Source organism: Suncus etruscus, chromosome 16, assembly GCF_024139225.1.
Source record: "Suncus etruscus isolate mSunEtr1 chromosome 16, mSunEtr1.pri.cur, whole genome shotgun sequence".
Lineage (NCBI taxonomy): Eukaryota > Metazoa > Chordata > Mammalia > Eulipotyphla > Soricidae > Suncus > Suncus etruscus.
The window spans coordinates 56,874,404-56,897,050 of NC_064863.1; the positions used below are offsets into that span (position 1 = coordinate 56,874,404).

Below are 22,647 nucleotides of genomic sequence, written 5' to 3' on the forward strand. Positions count from 1 at the left end.
ATCAATCACTATATGGTCAATTATTGTTAATTTTATACAGTTTCCCAATGAAAACATCCTACTGCACTTCTAATGGCTGCTCATTAACTCACATAGGAAGTATTTTTTTTGCCATTTAAATAATAACACTTCAGGGGCCGGGTGGTGGCGCTAAAGGTAAGGTGCCTGCCTTACCTGCGCTAGCCTAGGACGGACCGCGGTTCGATCCCCCGGCATCCCATATGGTCCCCCAAGCCAGGAGCGACTTCTGAGCGCATAGCCAGGAGTAACCCCTGAGCGTCACTGGGTGTGGCCCAAAAACCAAAAAAAAAAAAACAAAAAAAAACAAAAAAAAACAAAAATAATAACACTTCAGTAGAAAGAACTATTTGTTCACGAACTTACAGGTGTTGAGAAGATTCTCAGCTGTTGGCATTTCCATATCTAAAAGTCAAGGAAAGGGGACAATTGTATTATAACAACATTTTTTTTTTGTTTTTGATTCATACCTGTTGATGCTCAGGGATTATTCCTGGCTATATGTTCAGAAATCCCTCTTGGCTTGGGGGATCATATGGGAATCTGGGGATCAAACCCAGGTCATTCCTGGATCAGTTGTGTGCAAGGCAAACACCCTGCCACTGCACTATCACTCCAGTCCTTATAACCATGTTTTTGTGCAATATTATTTTATTATGGGGAACCCATTCTATAGTCATAGCTGTTATTCAATCTTGACTGTCTTGACTGTGCACATTCTATATTTATGCATTTATATAGGTAGTAATAAAAATCTTATTATATTCTTTAAAAAACTTAAGTTCCTCATGTAACTATTAAAATGGAAGTCTGGATTTTGGAAAATGGTAACATAAGAAAATATGGTATATGTGAAAAATCATGATATTTTAATTAAAAATGGTAATTGATAATTGAATGTATTCAATACTCTATATTAGAGTATCTAAATAATCTATTATTCCAGCCACAGATTGATGACCAATTTAACACAGATTTGGTCATGTTTTGTTTTGGAAAGACTTATGAACTACACTAAGTCAACACCTAAGATATTCCAGTTTCTGCCAATAGGAACCCTTTGGACTTTCCTTGGATGGATAAGAAATATATTTAAAATTGTAGGAACTGGGGCCTGAATAATAGTATAGTAGATAAGCACTTGTCTTGCACATGGTTGACCCAGGATTGATCCCCAGAATCCCATATGGTTCCTAGAGCACAGTCAGGAGTAATTCCTGAATGCAGAAACAGGAGTAACACTTGAGCACTGCTGGAAAAAATAAAAGAAAAAAAATACCACACACATCAAACAAACAAACATTAAATAAATAAAAACTCAAACTGTAGGATCCAGGTAAGAAAGGTTAAGATATGTAGAAAACATGTTGGAGTCAAAGGAAAATGGGAGTTTATGGACAAAAACATCCTGCTTTAACCAGAGTACAGTTTTAAAATTATTCAAAATATTTCAAGGTTTGCGGGCCAGAGATATACTTCAGGAGTTAAGAAACTTGCCTTGCAAGCCACAAACCCTGGTTTAATTATTGACTCTGTTTATGGTCTCCTGACAATTACCAGAGGTAATTCCTGAGTGCCACCTGTGTGACTAGCCCTAGCCTCCTAATAAAAAAATATCAAGATACGAACATTCCATTCCATTTTTCTTTGCTCTTTACTATTTACCTTTCAAAATTATTTTATTTTATTAAAGTACCATGATTTAAAAGATATAAGTTTAGTTTTAGGGGTTGGAGCAATAGTACACTTTGTAGGGCACTTGTCTATATGTGGCTGACCTGAATTTGAGCCAGTCAAGAATGTTCCCTTAATGTAGAGCCAAAACTAACTTCTGAGCACCAGTGGGTACACTCCCCCTTACAATTTAATATTTTTTGTGTGTTAGGCTTTAATTTTCAAAGCATTTAGTTAGCCTACCATATCATGAAATTAAATTAAATATTGTCTGTTTAATCTTGGACATCTAGGGAATATTGCAGATGATATTTATTCAAGGAAATTTTTTGTGAGCTTCACATCCTTGTAGAATTGTCATTTACATATAAATTTTTTTTCAAAAAAATTTCACTACTTCCTTATAAGTTAAGTATTATAAATGTCAATGCAGATTCATTTTTATAATGTTAGATTTTTATAAATCCAGGAGGAAGTATATTTACTGTTCTATTCACAATTACAATGACACATTTTTAACTTTATATTGCACAACAAATCATGAAGACAAAAGAATTCCTTTCCCTATAAAGTCAACCTGTCTGAACAGAAAGGCTGAATCAGCTCAACAGTCATGAGTCAGTAACAGCCACACCTATGTAAACAGAAAGGAGGTATGTTTCCATTTAATATTTTAGAGCTGCTTTTCCGAGGTTAATTCTTGTTGACATAGTTTTTGAATTTTATTTTGAGATTTTTGTGTGATTGTGAAATACATCAAACTATACTAAAATTTTAGGAACTGACTTAATTTGACTCAAAGATGTGAATTTCTATCTTTAAAAACAAATTATTTAGAAACAAAACTATGCTCATAGAACTCTTTTGAGGTTTCCTCCACTTATACATGACTACCTCAATGAAAAACAATGTCTTTGATCTATAATTGTCTTTTAGTAGTAGTATAATATAGAACCCTTACTTTGGTAAATGGAAAAATGTGGTATTGTACAGGGAATAGTTTAACTTGCCACTCTCTTATACTGAGTCACTGTTTTGTCTGTTTTTATTTCTTCTTTTTGACTTCACTCAAAGGCTGGAATCTTGGATTTACCTCTGAATTAAGGTTTTAATACTGTAACCTAACATACTTAAGATAATCTGTTTACCATATATGTAAATGTTCTATATAAAGAAAATAATACAAAACAATGTCACTGCCCCTGGCAATAAGGAGATATCACTAAAGGCTAATGAGATTAATTTATTTTAAGAAACAGCTCAACAAATACTGATGAATGAGGTTAGGAATGAGTTTTTGGATTCTAATGATCATGAATCAATGAAGAATGAACAAAAACTCTTCCCTTAACCAACTTACAGTTCAGTGGAAAGGATATAGAGCTAAGTAGATAACTGAATATCATGTGATAGATTCTAAGACAGATAAGTGTTCCTTGGAAGTTCGGTGTACTAGTTTATTTACTAGTAAATATGTAAATAGTAAAATGACTAGTACTAGTCATTTAGTTTAAAGAATTCTGGGGATAATAGAAGATGGTTTTGGAAGGAATGAAGAAATTGCTGGGGAAAAAAACCAATTTACTCACTGTTAAAAATTGGATAGAAAAGATACTTAGATGGTTTCCTTTTTAAAGAATAATTTTGTTTTATTATTTTATTGTTTTTGGTTTGTGGGTCACACCTGGTAGTACCCAGGGCTTACTCCTGGATCTACACTCAGGGACCACTACTGGTAGACTTGGGGAACTATATAAGGTACTAGGGATCAAATATGGGTCTGGTGCTGCAAAATCTAGGTTTATTTACTATATTATCTTTTCAATTCCTTATTTTAATATTTATTTATGTTTTGTTGAGATTTTTTGGGTAAAATGCTATTCCTATATGTATAATTCCAACCATTCACACATCAATACTTATTTTTCATTTTTTTAATGAGCATTGAAGGAGTTTTTGTTTTGCAGGTTCATGACCTTAGTGTTGCAACTCCATTTATGATGCTTTTCTAGGGTTTTAATTAAGAAACACAATAAGATATTATGTAATAAGGAAGTGAATATTGTTTCCCTTGAAAACATAATTATGTTGGGAAATTAAGATGCATGAATATAGAATAAAGAAATAATTTTGCAGTAGTGGTAGATAAAATTTCTTTATTAAAATATTTATTTAAGCACCATGGTTACAAGCATGATTGTAGTTGTATTTCAGTCATAAACAGAACATCTCCTTCACCGGGGCAACATTTCCTCCACCAATGCCTCCCTCTCTTTTCCCCCACCCCTGCCTGTGTTCTAGACAGGCATTCTACTTCTCTCACTCATTAACATTGTCATGCTAATTGTTAGTGTAGTTATTTCCCTAACTGCATTCACCCACTCTTTGTGGTTAGCTTCATATTGTGAGCTGGTCCTTCCTTCTCTGGGAATTATCACAATAATGCTCTTAATTTTTCTTAAAACCCATACATGAGTGAGATTATTCTGTTCTATCTCTCTCCCTCTGACTTTTTTTCACTCAGCATTAATAGATTCCATGTACATCCATGTATAGAAAAATGTCATAACTTCATCTCTCCTGATGGCAGCATAATATTCCATTGTGTATATGTACTATAGTTTCTTTAGCCATTCATCTGTTGAAGGGCATCTGGGTTGTTTCAAGAGGCTGGATTTTGTAAATAGCATTGCAATAAATATAGATGTGAGGAAGGGATTTTTGAATTGTATTTTTGTGTTCCTAGGATATATCCCTAGGTGTGAAATAGCTGGATCATATGGAATCTTAATTTCCAGCTTTTTGAGGAATCTCCATATTATTTTCCATAAAGGCTGGACTAGATTATATTCCACCAGCAGTGAATAAGAGTTTCTTTCTCCCCACATCCCTGCCAGCACTGATTGTTTTGTTCTTTTTGACAATGCAGAGAAAGCATTCAATAAGGTCTAATTTCTAGTTTTTGAGGAATCTCCATCTTGTTTTCCATAAGCACTGGACGAGATAGCATTCCCACCAGCAGTGAATGAGAGTCCCTTTCTCTCCACATCCCTGTTAGCACTGATTGTTCTTGTTCGTTGTGATTTGTGTCAGTCTCTGTGGTGTGAGATGGTACCTCATTATTGTTTTGATTGCATCTCCTTGATGATTAGTGATGTGGAGCATTTTTCATGTGTCTTTTGGCCATTTGTATTTCTTCTTTGAGGAAGTATCTGTTCATTTCTTCTCCCCATTTTTTGATGAGTTTATATATTTTTCTTGTTAAATTCTGTCAGTATCTTGTATATTTTTGACATTAGCCCCTTATCTAATGGGTATTAGGTGAATAGTTTCTCCCATTCTGTGAGTACCTTAGGTACTATTTCCTTTGAGGTACAAAGTTTCTCAGCTTAATTTAGATCCATTGGTTTATCTCTGCTTCCACTTGTTTGGAGAGTGGAGTAGGTTTCCTCCTTGAAGATGCTTTAGTCTCAATGTCATGGAGTGTTTTACCTATATGTTGTTCTATATACCTCATGGTTTCAGGCCTGATGTCACGGTCTTTAATCCACAGGATCTGACCATGTGCCTGGTGTTAAATTTGGGCCTGAGTTCACTTTTTTTGCAAGCAGACTAACCTGTTGTGCCAACACCACTTGTTGAAGTGACTTTCCTTGTTCCATTTTGGATTTCTTGCACCTTTATCAAAAATTGATTGTATGTCTGGGGAAGATAGATAAAATTTTATCTAATAGTATATGTCTTACATTAGATGAAATCTTTTAAATTATTAAGTGTATTGTACCTAAGTTAATAAATATTTTTTGTTTTGGGGGGCTACACTATGTAGTGCTCAGGGGTTTACTTGTAGCTCTGTGCTCAGAGGTCATTTTTGGATGTGCTCAGGGAATCATATGAGATGGCAGGAATCAAACCTGGGTCAGCTCTATGCAAGGCCAACTCCCTATCTGCTGTGCTATTGCTTTGGTCCCTCATTTGTTTATTAAAAACCCTTGTAATATTTTCAGTTGTTAACTATCAGGTTGAAAACCATCCACAAAAACTCATGTACATGTTTAAATTTTACACACCAAGTCATTATTTACCTGGTAATGCCCAAGATGCAATTTATGGGACCTATAGTAATTATGTATTTTATTTAAAAAATTATAAAACTCAGGGTATGCTAAAGTAATTAGCATGTAGTATTCCTTAGCATGTAGGTCCATGTAATCTCATATCCCCTAAGCAACACCTGATGTGGCCCCTAAGCAAAACAAAAATCAAACACCAGACTATTTCAGAGTGAATATGCCATTTTATATTCCAACAAGCTTTGCCTGAGTAACTAAAATTCTTTTTATCTTGCCAATATGGATCTGTCTTTGTAACTTTTCATTAAAATACAGCATTTTAACATATACAAAATATTTTATAAGTTCAAATCATAGTTTTCTAACTGATATACTCTCAAATATCTGTTCATTTGCTTATTTGCCATTTCTCTATATTTTTTGATCAGGTGTCACCACATCTTTTGCCAAATTTCTAAAATGAATTGTTCCTCTCCACTACTTTTTTTGTTTATTTATTTTTTGGGTGGGGGGACACACAGGGATTACTCCTGGCTATGCGCTCAGAAATCGCTTCTGGCTTGGGGGACCATATGGGACGCTGGGGGATTGAACCATGGTTCGTACTAGGTTAGTGCATGCAAGGCAGATGCCTTACCGCTTGTACCACCACTCCGATACCTGGTTTATTTTCCTTTTAAGGAGTATAAATCTCTCGGGACAATCCATAGAACTAGACACATCAACTCTGTAACTTTCTTAGAGACTTGGCCTTGACCTAGGACAAGGAGAACTATGCCTTCTGATTACAAACTTCTTCCTCACCGTTTTTCCCCTTGCTCCCTTCCACAAGACTTGGAAGAAATTTTAGTGGTTGGGAAGAAGTCACGGAAGTACTAGTTCAGGAGCTTCAGAAATTAAAATTTATTTGAGTCAGGGAGTTATTATCACCTTTCACCAAGTTCCAGAAATCTCCATTAAGTTAAATGCTACCTGAAGTGCAATGTGCTATGTATGACAGAGCAGTCACTAATTTCTAGTATATTTCAGAGAGTGGATTAAGACAATTTTGTCTGGGAAATCCATTCATTAAAGGAGGAAGTGGTGACACCTCTTCCTGTGCTTGATTCTGCCTCCAGGATCATTCTGCTTTTTCAGTCTGCATATTGTATATAATGGAGACATTAGTAGTTCTCTTGTTTCTGGTGGCTCTGTAAAGTGGGGAGTGAGAAAGATTAGAGTGCTTCTACCTCTCTGCTCTACTCATTTCACAACAGTGCTGGGGGAGTGTGCGTGTGTGCGTGTGCGTGTGTGTGTGTGTGTGTGTGTGTGTGTGTGTGTGTGTGTGTGCCTGGTTTTGGTCAGGACTGGTAAAGTAGGCTATGAGCAACTACAACGCACCTTCTTTTCTTTCCAGCCCCATGTGACAGCTGTCAAGATGGACCTATAGTCTACTTATTTTGTCCAGCATGGGAGATGACTCCTACCATGCTATTTCTTTGCTATTTCTTGGCAAGACATAGACTTAGTCTGGAGAGAAGAAGTGAGGAAGTGCTTATTGCAAGAAAGAAAATTAGTCGTAATGTCTGCTCAGGTGGTCTGGGCTTATCATCTTCCCTAGCAGAAAAGAATTTTAGGAGGAGGCAAATAACAAAGCAAGATAGTTTTAAATTATATGAAACGTACTTAGTAAAATGTGAGGAGAGAGAGAGAAAGGAATTCATGTTCAAAGAGAATATGGACTTCAGAGTTGAAAAATTTTAGCAGAGACTTAAGAGACAAGCAATTGATATATGTGTCTAACCTGGAATCTAACCCGGGTCTACTGCATGCAAAACAAAAGCCCTACCAGGTGTGTTATCACATAGGCCCCTGATTTAGAATTTTTTAATATGTTTCAGTTACTAGTCCTTTGAAAAGTGAGAAACAAATGCCTTTTCTAGTCTGAACCTTATATTTTCATCTTTTTAATAAGTTATTTCAAAGAATGAATGATTTAATGTTGAAGTCCAGTAATTTAAAATTTAATGAAAGTGTCAAGGAAAGAATGTGTTGCAGATTTACGCATGTTAAACAATCCTTGCATTCTGGAATAAAACCTAATTGGTCATGGTGTATGACCTTTTTGATGAGGCATTGGATCCTATTTGCTAGAATTTTGTTAAGGATCTTTGCATCTGTGTTCAACAGGGATTTTGGTCTGTATGTAGTTCTCTGTTTTGCAGCATCTCAGCTTGGTTTTGTTATCAAGGTGATGCTAACTTCATAAAAACTATTTGGGAGTATTCCTGATTCTTCAATTTCATGAAAGAGGATTGGTAGTAGTTCCTCTTGAAAGGTTTGAAAGAATTCATTAGTGAATCTATCTGGACCTGGGCTTTTGTTTTTTGAGAAGACTTTTGATTACCATTTTAATTTCCTCAATAGTGATGGGTTTGTTTAGATATACTAGATAATCCTGACTTAACCGTGGAAGATGATAAAAGTTCAAGAATTTATCCATTTTTTCCAGGTTCTTATGTTTCATGGCATAGGTTTCTCAAAGTAGTCTCTGATTACCCTTTGAATCTCTGCAGTACCTATAGTAATCTCCTTTTCATTTCTTTTTTTTATCATTTTGTTTATTTATTTTTTTAATTATGAGAACAATGATGCAAAGAAAGAGGACAAAGTAAAGTTATCGTGGAAGGACAATCACCAATAAACAGGGTTCTCAGAAGAAATCCTGTTGCTGACACCTTTTGGGCCATACCCGGCGGTGCTCAGGGGTTACTCCTGGCTGTCTGCTCAGAAATAGCTCTTGACAGGCATGGGGGACCATATGGGACACCGGGATTCGAACCAACCACCTTAGGTCCTGGATTGGCTGCTTGCAAGGCAAACACCGCTGTGCTATCTCTCTGGGCCTGACACCTTAATTTTGAACATAAAGTCAAGGAACATTAACAAGAGATAAAACAGAACCCATGTACAATTACTTTGTCCCTCAAGTCTCCAGATATACATTATAACATTTCTTAGTGGTACACAAAGCAATTTAAAGTCATGATATTTGTATAACTCCTTAAACATTGAAGGCATAGTATTTTTTACATTTCCATGCATATGCATATTAGTTTATCTTAACCTCAAAAGTTTAAGTAGGTTTTTTTTTTTTTTTAAGGTTTAGAGTCAAAGGAGCAAAGTAAAAACGGTGTTAGAGTGGCAATTATTGCTTGCATAGGCACACCAAAATATGGGTGACCTGGAAAGGAATAGCCTTGGCATAAATACAAGGAGACCATAAGCTTCCTGGCATAAGACTAGGTTCCGGCAGAATAATTTGTCTAATCCAAGTCTTGTCTGTAGTGCCAATACAGTTTTATTTTTCAAACAGTCTCTGTTGTTGGCAAAAGATCCTGGAATCTGCATATCCTACATTGAAGTCAGGCTGGTGTCGAGAGTCCTCTATTTTCACCTCACAATTAAAGGGCAATGCAGAGAGCCCTGTCCAGTAAGCAGGACATTATTGTTGTTAAGTCTTCTCAGTGTTAAGGGAAGTCTCTTTTGAGTAGGTCGATGTCAGAGCAGTGGTAGGGTCTTCCCCGGTAAAGGATTGCTTCCAGGTGATGTTATAGATAATGTTGGATGTTTCGTAGGTGACTTCCCTAGTTCAGGGGTGAACGGAGAATGCCCATTCTTCTGAGGCCTGCACCAGGTCATTATGTCAATGTTCAGGGTGTAAGGTCCCATTGCACTACAAGTTTTGTGTTTTCCCATCTCTATTAGATAAGAACTTATTTGTATGTATAGAATTTCACCATTTTAATGTGCTTATGCAAACAAGGAATAATGCTACGTGGCATTATTGGTACATATAGGGGCTGCAAGAACAAGTCCAACAATCCCCATGACTTAGTTCATACATAAGTGATAAACTGAGGGAATCATTCACCAAATTCCTTATTGATCAGTTCACAAAGAGAAGAAAAGATAAAAAGTAGGGGAAATCGTCACTATATAAGAGAATATTAAGTAAGAGATAGCTGTCAAAGAAAATAGATATAAAACATTCAAAGAACATACTTGTCTGTTTTATGCTTTTGAAATAGTTGGGTGGGTGTTAAATCCAGTGCACCACATTGGTCTGTGATTTTGGATGGTGCAGTACTGAAGTTAAAATGGATAAATGTGGGGTAATGATGGTTTGGGGTGAGAGAGTTAAAGAGTAAAAATGAGTTTTATAGGGGTCTGATAAAGAGCAGAATACAAAATGGACATTCTGCATACATAAAAACATATCTTAGGATATGGAGTACTATTAATTTATATTGTGCACGCGAGGGCACTAGCCTTCGCGTGGTTTGGAACATATAGACTGGTATGAAATTACCAGTGACTGCCTGAGTACAGCTCAGCAACTATCAGCCACCCCCATCTAAGCTCCTCCAAGTGTATAAAAGGCCTTTGGCACAGCGGAGGTCTGCAGAAACCCATGATGGCAGAGACTCTCGGCTCCCAGGAAGGAAGGAGATCCTTCCCGAGCCGGAAGGCTGGAAATTCAAAGCCCGCACCCTAAGCCTCCCTCTGGAGCCGGCTTGGGGGTGGGGAAAGCCTAGGGTACCCCATAAGCTCCACCTTGCTGGCTTGCCCAGGCATGTGGCCCCGGGGAAGCCCTGGAGCTCCGGAGGAAAGCGGTAGAGGGGTGCTGAGGTCACCCAAGTCCCGCACTCCTTTTCATTTCTAATCCGGTTTATTAAATTTCTCTCTCTCCCTTTCTTTGTAAGTTTTGCTAGTTTATCAATCTTGTTTATTTTCTCAAAGAACCAACCGACTATTGCTTTTGTTGATCTTGTGGATTGCTTTATTGATTTCCACTTCATTGATTTCTGCTCTATGTTTTGTTGTTTCCTTCTGCCTACCTATTTTTGGTTCCTTTTGTTGTTCCTTTTGTTTTCATTTTCTAATTTTATAAGCTGAGTCATTAACCTTTTTATATAGGCCCTTTCATCTTTCTGATTTGTGCTTGCAAAGCAATAAATTTTCCTCTGATACAGCCTTTTCTGTGTTCCATAAGTTTTGGTAATTTGAATGTTCATTGTCATTTATTTACAGAAATGTTTTAATTTCCTCTTTGATTTAATCTCTGGTTGTTCAGTAGTGAGCTGCTTAATTTCCAGGTGTTAAAGTTTCTCTTATGTGTCCCTTTGTAGTTCACTTCTAATTTCAGTGCCTTGTGATCTGAAAAGGTAGTCTGTACAATTTCTATTCTCTTGACTTTATGGAGATATGTTTTATGAGCCATCATGTGCTCTATTCTGGTGAATGACCCATGTATTTGGAGAAGAATGTGTATCCAGTTTTCTGAGGATTGAGTGTCATATATATATATATATGTATATATATTGAGTGTCATATATGTGTGTATATATATATATATATACTAGTACATATATATATATACGAGTCCATTTTCTTCCATATTTGTTTTTAAAAGATATTATATTCTGTTGGGTTTCTGTTGGTTTACCTATCAAAAGGTTACAGAGCAGTGTTGAGGTCTCCCACTATTATTATGTTGATATTGATATCTTATTTCAGATTTGTCAACAATTGTTTTAAATATTTTGCTGGTCTCTCATTGGGTGTATATATGTTTAGGAATGTGATTTCTTCCTGTTGTACATATCCTTTAATTAGTATGAATGTCCATATTTGTCCCTTATAACTTTTCTGAGTCTAAAGTTTGTGTTGTCTGATATTAATATGCCAGTCTAGCTTTTTATGGGAGTTGTTTAATTTTTTTCAATCATTGATTTTTAGTCTATATTTGTTCTGACTATTCAGATGTATTTTTTTGTAGACTCAGAATGTTGGATTCAACTTTTTGATCTATTTTTGTCACTCTGTGTCTCTTAACATTTAGTTAATTGACATTGAGAGAGATAATTGTTATGGGATTTAGTTTTATCTTTGTGTAGAAGTTTGATGTGTCTGTTAGTCTGTATTGCCTTAAAGTAACCCTTTCAATTTTTCTTTTAAGGTTGATTTTGAGTCTGAAATGTTTCTGAGCTGTTGTTTATCTGTGAAGTTATATATACTTCCTTCAAACCTGAAAGTGAGTCTGGCTACGTGCAGTATTCTAGGCAAAGCATTTATTTAATTGAGTTTTTTTTTTCACAATTTTCCATCACTGCCTTCTGACCTTGAGGGTCTGCTGTAAATTTTAAGAATGCTTCTTTGAATGTAATTTACCTATTTGATATTGCTGCTTTCAGTATTCTATCCCTATTTGTGGGATTCGTTATTGTGACTATGATATGTCTTGCGTGCTTTTCTTTGAGTCTTTTTTTAGCTGTTACTCTTTCGGCCTGCAGGATTTGGTTGCATGCCTTTTTTAGCTCTGGGAATTTCTCTGTAATGATGTCCTTGAATGTTGATTCTTTCTGAGAATTATCTTCCTGGGTTTCTAGGACTTCAATGATTCTTATGTTGTTTCTATTGAGTTTATCAAAGACTTCTATTTTCATATGTTCACATTTTTTGAGTAAGTTTTTCATTGTCTGATCACTTGCTTTATGGTTCTTTTCCAATCTTTTCCACTGTATAGAGTTGTTATGCATCTCATTTTCCAGCTCACTGATTTTGTCCTTAGCTGCTGTTACTCTTTTGGAGAAGCTTTCTATTGAGGTTTTCATTTTATCTACTGTGTTTTTCAGTCCTGTTACTTCAGTTTGGAGTTCTTTGATTTCTATCTTTGAGGTATGTTCAGCTTGATCTACTCTCTCTTTGAGTTCTTTGAACATCCTCCATATTTTTACTCTAAAATCCTCATTTGAGAGTCTAACTCTTTGGTTGGTCACCAGAGCTGTCATCTTCATTCTGTATATAAGAGATACTGTCCTGCTAAGATAAATCAATCAACATAATTCACCATATCAACAAAAAATACAAACCATCTGATCATATAAATGGATGCAGAGAAAGCATTTGATAAAGTCCAACACCAGTTCTTGATAAAAACTCTCATCAAGATGGGAAGAGAAGGAACTTTTCTCAATATAATCAAAGCCATCTAACAAAAACCAATGGCAAATATTATTACCAATGGAGATAAACTAAATGCCTTTCCTCTAAAATCTGGTACATGACAAGGCTACCTTCTCTCACCACTCCTATTCAACATTTTGCTGGAAGTTCTTGCCATACCAATCTGGCAAGATAAAGATATCAAGGGTATCCCTATATAAAAGGAAGAAATCAAGCTCTCACTGTTTGCAGATGACATGATACTATATTTAGAAAACCCTAAAGACTCTACCAAAAAGATTCTAGAAACAATAGATTCATATAGCAAAGTGACAAGCTACAAAATTAACACACTAAAGTCAATGGCTTTCTTGTACATTGGACATTAAGAAAACAACCCTATTCACATTAGTTTGACACAAACTCAAATATTTTGGAGTCAACTTGACTAAAGAGATGAAGGACTTATACAAAAAAAAACTGCAAAACCCTGCTTCAAGAAATAAGAGAAGATACACAGAAGTGGAGACACCCTGCTCGTGGATTGGTGAATTAACATAATTACAAAAGCAATACTCCCCAAAGCATTGTACAAGTTTAATGTAATCCCTATAAAGATACCCATGGCATTCTTCAAAGAAGTAGATCAAATACTCCTGAAATTAATTTGGAACAATAAACACTCAGGAATAGCTAGAGCAATCTTTTGGGAAAAGCAATATGGGAGGCATCATTTTCCCCAAATTTTAAATTGTATTACAAAGAAATAGCCATGAAAACATCATGGTACTGTAATAAAGACACACCCTCAGATCAGTGGAATAGATTTGAGTATTCAGAGAATGCTCAGTAACTTAATCTTAGATCATCAATAACTTAATCTTTGATAAAGGACAAGAAATTCAAAATGGAGCAATAAAAGGCTCTTCAAGTGGTGTTGGCACAACTGGTCACTCTTGCAAAAAAGCAAACTCAGATCTCTATCTAACACCATTCACAAAGGTCAAATCTAATGGATTAAAGTTTTTGATATCAAACCAAAACCATGAGGTATATAGAATAACATGTAGGTAAAACAGTCCATGACATTGAGACTAAAGGTATCTTTAAGAAGGAAACCCCATTCTCCAAACAAGTGGAAGCAGAGATAAACAAATGGGAATATATTAAGCTTTGAATCTTCTGAACCTCAAAGGCAGTAGTGTCTGGTGTACAAAAGCCACCTACAGATTGGGAAAAACTATTCACCCAATATCCATTAAGTAATGGGCTAATAGGAAAATATACAAGGTACTGACAGACCTTAACAAGAAAAAAAACATCTAGGGGCCAGAGTGGTGGCACAAGTGGTAAGATGTCTGCCTTGCCCCACTAGCCTAGGACAAACCCTGGTTCTATCCCCTGGCTTCCCATACGGTACCCTAAGTCAAAAGCGTCACTGGTTCTGGCCCAAAACAAAACAAAACAAAACAACAAAAACGTCTAATCCCATCAAAAAATGGGAAGAAGAAATGAACAGACACTTTCTTAAAGAAGAAATACAGATGGCCAAAAAGCAGATAAAAAATGTACATCATTAATTATCAGGGAGATGCTAAGCAAAACAACAATGAGGTACCATCTCATCCCACAGAGACTGGCATCATCCCAAAGAACAATCAGTGCTGGCAGGGATGTGGGGAGAAAGGAAATTCTTTGAAAATGCTATCCAGTCCAGCCTTTATGAAAAACAAGATGGAGATTCCTCAGAAAACTGGAAATTGAACTTCCATATGATCCAGCTTTTCCACTCCTAGGGGTATACTCTAGGAACACAAAACAATTCCAAAATCTCTTCCTCACATCTATATTCATTGCAGCGCTACGTACAATAGCCAGACTCCGGAAACAACCCAGGTACCCACATATACACAATGGAATATTATGCAGCCATCAGGAGAGATGAAGTCATGAAAATTTTCTATACATGGATGCACATGGAATCTATTATGCTGAGTGAAATAAGTCAGAGGGAGAGATAAAAATAGAATAATCTCATTCATCTATGGATTTAAAAAAAGACCTTATTGTAATAATGCCCAGAGACAATAGAGATGAGGGATGGAAGGACCAGCTCACGATATAAGCTCAACATAAAGAGTGGTCAGTGCAGTTAGAGAGATAAATACATTGACTACTATAATGACAATGTTAATGAGTGAGAGAAGTAGAATGCCTGTCTCAAATACAGGCTGGGGAGCGGAGGAGGGAGATTGGGGACATTGGTGATGGGAATGTTGCCCTGGTGAAGGGGATTGTTCTTTTTTAAGTGAAACCCAACTACAATCATGTTCGTAATCAAGGAGCACGAATAAATATAATGAAAAAAGAAAGAATGTGATGTAGAGTTCTTATGATAATAGTCCAGGATTTATCTAAATATAGTAGATCTAGACTGTTAAACACATTTATATTTGTTTGTTATATTATAACATAGTATGTTATATTATATTATAGAAACCTCATTATAATATGATTATTAGATATAATAATTGTATAATATAATTTTATTATAATAATATTATATATTACAATATGGCCAATAGGACTATGATCAAATTTGTTTTCTATTCTGGTCTGAAATCTGAGAAATGTTTTTTTCTTATAAAAATGTGGAACGCTTCACAAATTTGCGTGTCATCCTTGCACAGGGCCCATGCTAATTTTCTCTGTATCATTCCAATTTTAGTATATGCGCTGCCGAAGCAAGCACTTAGAAATGTTTTATTATATTTACAATTAAGTTATTCCTGATGGATATAACATAGTTGTGTTGGTATCTAAGTAAATTGGGCCTGGCCCACTAAATAAAAAATTTTAGTAAAATCATTTGAAATTCAAATCTGGATATAAAAATATTATAAATTATAGTATTAATTTTTACAAGGATTAGAAAATAGGAATTGGTGATTTTTAAATCATTATTTGCTTTTTTTTTGTTTTTGGGTCATACTCAGAAATGATCAGGTTACTGATGGATCTGCACTCAAGAATCACTCTTGGTAAGCTCTGGTGATCATATGGGATACTGAGGATCAAACTAGGGTTGGCTGCATGCAAGGCAAGTGCCTTACATGCTACATTATCTCATGGGCCTCTATTTTTTTAACTCAGTAAATATTTGAGATTTTTTTTACAGAGTACATGAATTTAGGATTTATATTTTACATTCAAAGAAAGGAGATAGTTCATATCTTAAAAATCAAAATAAAGGGGCCAGAGCAATAGTGCAGCAGTAAGGCATTTGCCTTGCAATAGGCTGATCCTGGAAAAACCTGGTGTTGATTCCCTGCATCTGATATAGTCCTTCAAGTCAGGAGCAATATTAGAGTGCATAGCCAGGAGTAACCCCTGAACATTACTGTGTGTTGCCATCCCCAAAACTCCGCCAAAAAAATCCCTCAAAATAAAATTATATTTTTATATATTTAAAGTGAACCATTTAATGTGAGTGAAGCTCAGTTTAATAATACCTGAAGTTCTAACAAAAGAAAATGGAAAATAAAAGTATTTTATGCAATAAATACGCATAAAATATGCAATAAATATTTCATCAAAGCACTGTCTTATGAGGGCTCATTCTACTTTTTTTATTTTTGCTTTTGAGCTACTCCTAGAGGTGCTCAAGGGTTACTCTTGGCTGGCCCACGATACTAAAATTAGGTGCTGATTGGATGCTGAGGAGCGTGTAAAGTAAGAGCTCTTCTTACTAACTCTCTGGCTAATGAAAGCTCATTCTTGTAAGGATAGTAAAACATAAAAAAATTAACTGGTTTAAACATTATATTGAAAGGTCAATAAAAGGTTAATGTAAAGCTTGGAAGAAAATTGAGAATAAATTACATTAAATATAGTTATATAAATAATTCTGGTTTTCTTAGAGTTTAATAGTATTTTGAGCTAACCAAAGGTCTATAAATTCTTGCTCTTTTCAATATAGTGGTTTAAATAGTGGATTCAGTGTGCCAACTATTTTTATGAATAATTTTAGTAATCATAACTAGCAACACAGAAGAAAAAGCAGCAGGGAAAACTTGCCATTTAGTTATCATATAAAAGGATTTGGTAGTTATAGAATTCCAAGTTTGAGTTTTATCTTAATGAAAATTGCCTTCTGTCTCTATTTAGGATATTGGTGGAGATGAAAGGTCTGTGATAAGCAAACAGTAACAGTGAAAATATTGAGTCCCAGATTTCTTTTTCATCTGTTTGAGGAAAATGTGGGATAATATATTTCTTTCTAGTGGCTCTTTGTCAGACCTTCTTGCAAGCAGAGCTATGCCAAACTGGACGAGACAGGAAAGAAAGCTTTTAGTTTGTAATGTGACTACTCTGAGAATTCCACTGAAGACAAATATACTTATTGCTCTTAACTCAGATTTTCCACCTTATTGAAAGCTTTTCATTCTGGATTCTGACTGAGAGTAAAACTGAAAGTCAAGGGGCTATACTGAAGACCTTTCAGCTTTTGTAACAGCATCTGGGTCTTATCCATGTTCTGAAAGTTTACTTGGCCAATGAGAAAATTCACATTTTATTTCCAACAGTGTAAGTATGTGACTAGATATTTTCAAGTAAATTCTGTCTAGCTAGGGTTGTGCAGATGTGCTAAAATGTGTTTAATTAAATTATTCATATGGAAGACTAGAAAGGACCATGATGCCATCAACAAAAAAGGAGACTGCCTAGTTTTAATATTTCTCCAAGTACAGCAATTTTGGTGCAAGTTTCATTTATTTTAATGCTCCAAAGAGCCATGTTACATTCATTCCTTTTAGGCAACTATTCTCCAAGTGTTAAACTGCTGAACTGAATGGAGAAATAATTCACAGTCAGCTAATGACAGTGAAAATTATCCAATATATTTTAATATTGGGAGATGGGAAAAGTGGGTAATAATGGCATATTTTGCTGTAAAATTTCCAGATTTTTCAGTGTAATCCTCCAGATTTGTAATTATATATTTACCAGTTTTGCTGTAATAGTCTATAATGAAAGATCCACAATACTAATTTACAACTCCTTTTTCTATTTCTACTTAGTGTTTATAATCAGAAAAAAAGGTAGAACATGGTAACAAGGAAAGAGCTGCATTATCAACCAAATATATATTCAGAGAGTTTTTCAGTTCTGAGAGATGATTATAAATGAGAGTTTTGCATTATCTTCAGGACATGGGGCCCAATGTAATATGGGGAAAAAAGAAAGAGTCTAACACTCATTTCCAGTGCTGGCAGCAGAATAGGAGAACATCCTGCTCTGGTCAAGAAAACTTGATTTGGAAATCTGCTTTAGCTCCAGGCATTTAGCAAGGATGGCATTCACTCTACTACAACATCAGGGTTAGAGCTCTGTTCTGGTTTTACTTTTCCAATATCTTTGTAGAAATATATTTTCTGTGCTCTGTTGATAGTGGGTCCTTTAATACAATGGTGTTGTTTAAACTCTCTTAGAATATCTGGACAGTGTTAACACATATTGCTGTATTATGTAATAATGTATATTTTTATATTTTGGTGGAATCACAACTAGATGTTTGCAGGTTGGCTCTGTATTACTCCTGGCAGTGGTCAGGGGGATCATATTAGTATGGGAAATTCAAAACTGAATCAACCACATATAAGGTAGCAGTTCCTTACTTGCTGTTCTATCTTTCTTGTGCAATAATATATAGCTGAAACTTTATGTTATGGGTTACAACAGCTATGCAGCTGAAATATGGCGATTTCGGGAGGAGAAAGCAGGTAAAGAATCCAACAGCTGAATCTACTCCTACTGCATCTATCACACATAATTGCTGTTTTGCCAATGGCCCTGATTATACCACTCATCTATGACTCTCTGCAGGGAGAGATGCTGGCATTTGGGCTGACATCTCCAGGACATTTTTAGAGTGAGTACGGGCACCCTCTTTCCACCTTTTTGTACTTCCAGAGGCCCTGGCAGCTGAAAACACATCCCACAAAAGCCACAGTATCAGGAATACTGCTGAGAATTCCTGGACAACTTCATTTTTTTTTGTTTGTTTTGTTTTTGGGTCACACCCGGAAGCGCTCAGGTTACTCTTGGCATCGCCCGGGGCAGTCATGGGGGACCATATGGGATGCCGGGACACCGTCCTTCTGAATGAAAGGCAAACGCCTTACCTCCATGCTATCTCTCCGGTCCCACAACTCCATTTAAAAAAAAATACTGTCATCTTTGTAGGACACACCAATTAGATGTCAATGTATTTACAGCCATCTAATGTTCAGAAACAAAAGAAGTAACAAATTGATCAACTAGCAAAAAGAGTTTTGCAAATTTTCTGACAATGACCTAATGACTTCATTGTGAGGTACAATTTTCACAAATTTTGGTGTTGCTGTATTCTTTTCTTTGTTCCGCTCTTCTCTTTCCTTCCTTCCTTCCTTCCTTCCTTCCTTCCTTCCTTCCTTCCTTCCTTCCTTCCTTCCTTCCTTCCTTCCTTCCTTCCTTCCTTCCTTCCTTCCTTCCTTCCTTCCTTCCTTCCTTCCTTCCTTCCTTCCTTCCTTCCTTCCTTCCTTCCTTCCTTCCTTCCTTCCTTCCTCTCTTTCTCTCTTTCTCCCTTTCTTCTCTTCCTTCTTCTCTTTCTTTCTTCCTCCTGCCCTCCTTCTTTTCTTCCTTTCTTCCTTTCCAGCCCCAAGAAGGAAGGTTTTAAAAGAGGTTCAGGAGTCAGAGGGAGGGCCTTGGGCACATTAGCAGTGTAGAGGTGTCATGCTTTGCTGAACCACAAAATCAACAAAACCAAAACTGTGAGACCCAACAACCAAACTTCAAAAATGTGTCTGTCAGGGGAGGTTGTTCTTTTGTGAATGAAACCCGACTACAATTATGTTTGTTCAGGGTGTTTAAATAAAGGTATTATAAAAAAAAAAGAAAGTTAAGTGGTAAAAAAAAAGGAAAATAAATATATCTGTCAGGAGGCAGGCTGGTACTGGGAGGAAATTGGAGATATTGGTGGAGGGAAGTTGAGACTGGTGATGATATTTATTAGTGTTGGAACATTGCCTGAAACTCAGCTTTGTTAACTTTGGAAATCAGGGTGCCTTCATACATTTTTTACAAGCATCTCATAATCTGAGAAGAGTCATTATCAATGACACAATGATTTCTTATTCAGAAAAAGCATGTTCAAGTTTGCTTTGCAAAATTTTTTAACGTTTAATTATTAAACCCTAGATCTAGTTTTTTAGAACAAATATTTAATCTATTTTGTCTTTTAAGTAGGGATAGGTATACTTTTCTGTCCTTGGTTACATTTATTGCACAGGGAAGTGATTACCTAGCTTAGCTGTACCAGACATCGGATGTACTATTTTCAAAATTAGAGAGACTCCATAATTCTGGAAATGGAAGGATAGCTTTCCTTGTATTTTAGAAGCTGTCTTTCTCTATTAAGTGACCCAAAATATAAATCACATTGTGGATAATAATAGGAGAGACATGCTAATTAAAGAACTATTAGAAGTAAATTAGGGGCCAGACCGATAGTACATTGGTAGGGCATTTTGCCTTGCAGGTGGCTGACCCGGGACAGACTGGGTTCAATCTTGGCATCCCATATTGTTCCCCCAGCCTGCCAGGAGCGATTTTTCTGAGTATAGAGCCAGGAGTAAGTCCTGAGCACAGCTGAGTGTGTCTCCCCCGTGAAGTAAATTAGTTTCTCCTCGGAAGAGTAGAAGGTTAGCCTTGTTTTTCAAATAAATATTATTTGGTAGTCTGCTTGTTTAAATAAATTCCCTCTATTATCACACAGGCATACTTTCAAGAATACAAGGATATTTTAAACGGAGGAACATGAACTCTTGTTTTTTAAACAATAATTATAAGCAATTTTCATTGACATAATAAAATGACATTGAAGGACAAGCATTGTTCTTATATGCACAACAAACGACTGCATTTAAATTAGAAGATGGAAATCATTCTATACCATACATTAAAAGGCTTACCTGAAAATCTAAATGTAGAAGAATCTATACATAAGGATCCAGTTTTACCCTTAAGCTTCTGCTGCAACATGGATTCAATTTTATCTCGAAATTTTGCTGCATTATTTTTATGACAGGATTTAAATTTCAGCACAGTATGGATTAGCGCTTTCCCTTTGGATCGACTGCAAAACAGAAAAGAGGCAAATAAACTATTTTTTATTTCTGAGTATCACCCATTTAATCTTTTGTTAAGTATAGTTATTATATCTTTTATTAAGTCAAGATCCTGGAATATTCCATTTCCTCTAGAGAATGAAAACTCTGTTTTTAAGACACAGTGAAACTAAAGAGACAATGATTATCTCAGGAACCAAGTTTATATTATAGAGTCACCCTTTGCCCATTCCTTGACTAGAACAAATAGTTGACAACCTCTGTAACTTAAATTTCATTATCTTTACAATGAGAGCCATTATTTTATTCATTGGGTTATTGGTATTTCATATAAAATGAGGAGATAGTGGTATTTTTTAAACCCTCCTTGTTATATAAAATTTCTTTATTACTATAAATGTACCCAGGCATTATAAAGTCAAAATGACTTTATAGTGGAGACCATTATCAAATAACAAAACAAAAGCTAAGAAGAGTATGTATTATCATGGTCTTTATTTTTACTGGAAACACAATTCAAATAATTTTTCTATTCTCTTACCTATTAAAAATAATGACAGCAAAATACTAGATGACATTTTTTATAATTATGAATTAAAATACAAATATAGTTTTTATCTAAAACTATCACTACATTGGTAGAATAGCTGTTCTGCTTTATTTTTTGCAACTTAATCAATTTTTATATTTATACATTTGAAAATTAATAACAATAACATATCTTGAAAATATTCATTCTAAACTTTTTGATTTGTATTTTTGTGGGACATTTGGCAATGCTCAGGGTTTATTTCTGTTTCTGTGTTCAAAGGTAGATCACTTCTAATGATGCTCTTTGGGAATTTAAATAGTGCCAGGGATCAAACTGTGTATGAATAAGCAAGTTATGAACTCTATTTGTACATCTCTGCACCAATCAAACATGTATAACATTTACAAATAAGAGCCAAGGCAGGATTAAAGATTTTCAGTGGTTTAAGTTTATTATTTTAAAAATATTTTCCAGGATAATTGTAAATAAATCAATTAGTTTCAAAATCATTCCTTATTATGTTATGCTTTAGGAAGAATTTATACCATTATATATATCATTGTTTGAGTGGTAGGGCATTTTATTGTCATTGAATAGTTTTAAGTATTTGTAATTACTTGTCAATTTATTTAGTATTTTATCTCTATTTCTATGCAGGTACAATCATTTTCCTGTCTAATCTTCAGGAACAAGACCTTTGCATATATGGAATAGAAAAGGACATATTATATTACTGTTTATATTTTCTCAAACTCTTGATGTCACTCTGAACTTTTTTGGATCAAATAACAATCTAACACCAAATCAAATATAAGCATATGTTTTAGTAATCAGAAATTATTAGGGTTATATGATACTTTATTTCATAGAAAGTTTAAATGAAGTTACCTTCATTTAGAGTTTTCTCAATAAAATAATCTTTAGTTTTATTATACCACGATTTCTGTAACTCTTTGCTGCCTGTAGTTTTCTCTATTATTCTTGAAATTTTATTTTGTTTGTTATGTATTAGTCCAGATTATATTCTAGAGCTTGAGCAACCAAAGCTGTGTCAGACAAATTCACTGCACCCATAGTAGTTGGAGAAAGATTTAAATAAGAAAACAAGAAATTAATCTTTGAGATAAAGTGTTATAAAGAAATTTAGCCATGACTTGAAGGATAGAGGTGAAAATTACAAATAACTTCAGAAAAG

The 22,647-nt window shown here is 35.2% G+C and overlaps 1 protein-coding gene and 1 non-coding gene across 2 annotated transcripts in view; both read right to left on the reverse strand.

The window, feature by feature from the left end:
• The window catches only part of LOC126032362 (transmembrane protease serine 11C-like), a 58,535-nt gene that overhangs the window by 10,687 nt on the left and 25,201 nt on the right, over positions 1-22,647 (reverse strand). The window contains exons 5-6 of the mRNA XM_049790023.1: positions 20,765-20,928; positions 385-423 (exon numbers count right to left, since the gene is read on the reverse strand). Of these exons, the coding sequence (XP_049645980.1) occupies positions 385-423; positions 20,765-20,928 (203 nt within the window). The remainder of the gene's footprint in view (positions 1-384; positions 424-20,764; positions 20,929-22,647) is intronic.
• On the reverse strand, positions 15,398-15,504 carry LOC126033027 (U6 spliceosomal RNA). The gene has a single exon (XR_007504184.1). It is a non-coding gene; the product is annotated as a U6 spliceosomal RNA (small nuclear RNA).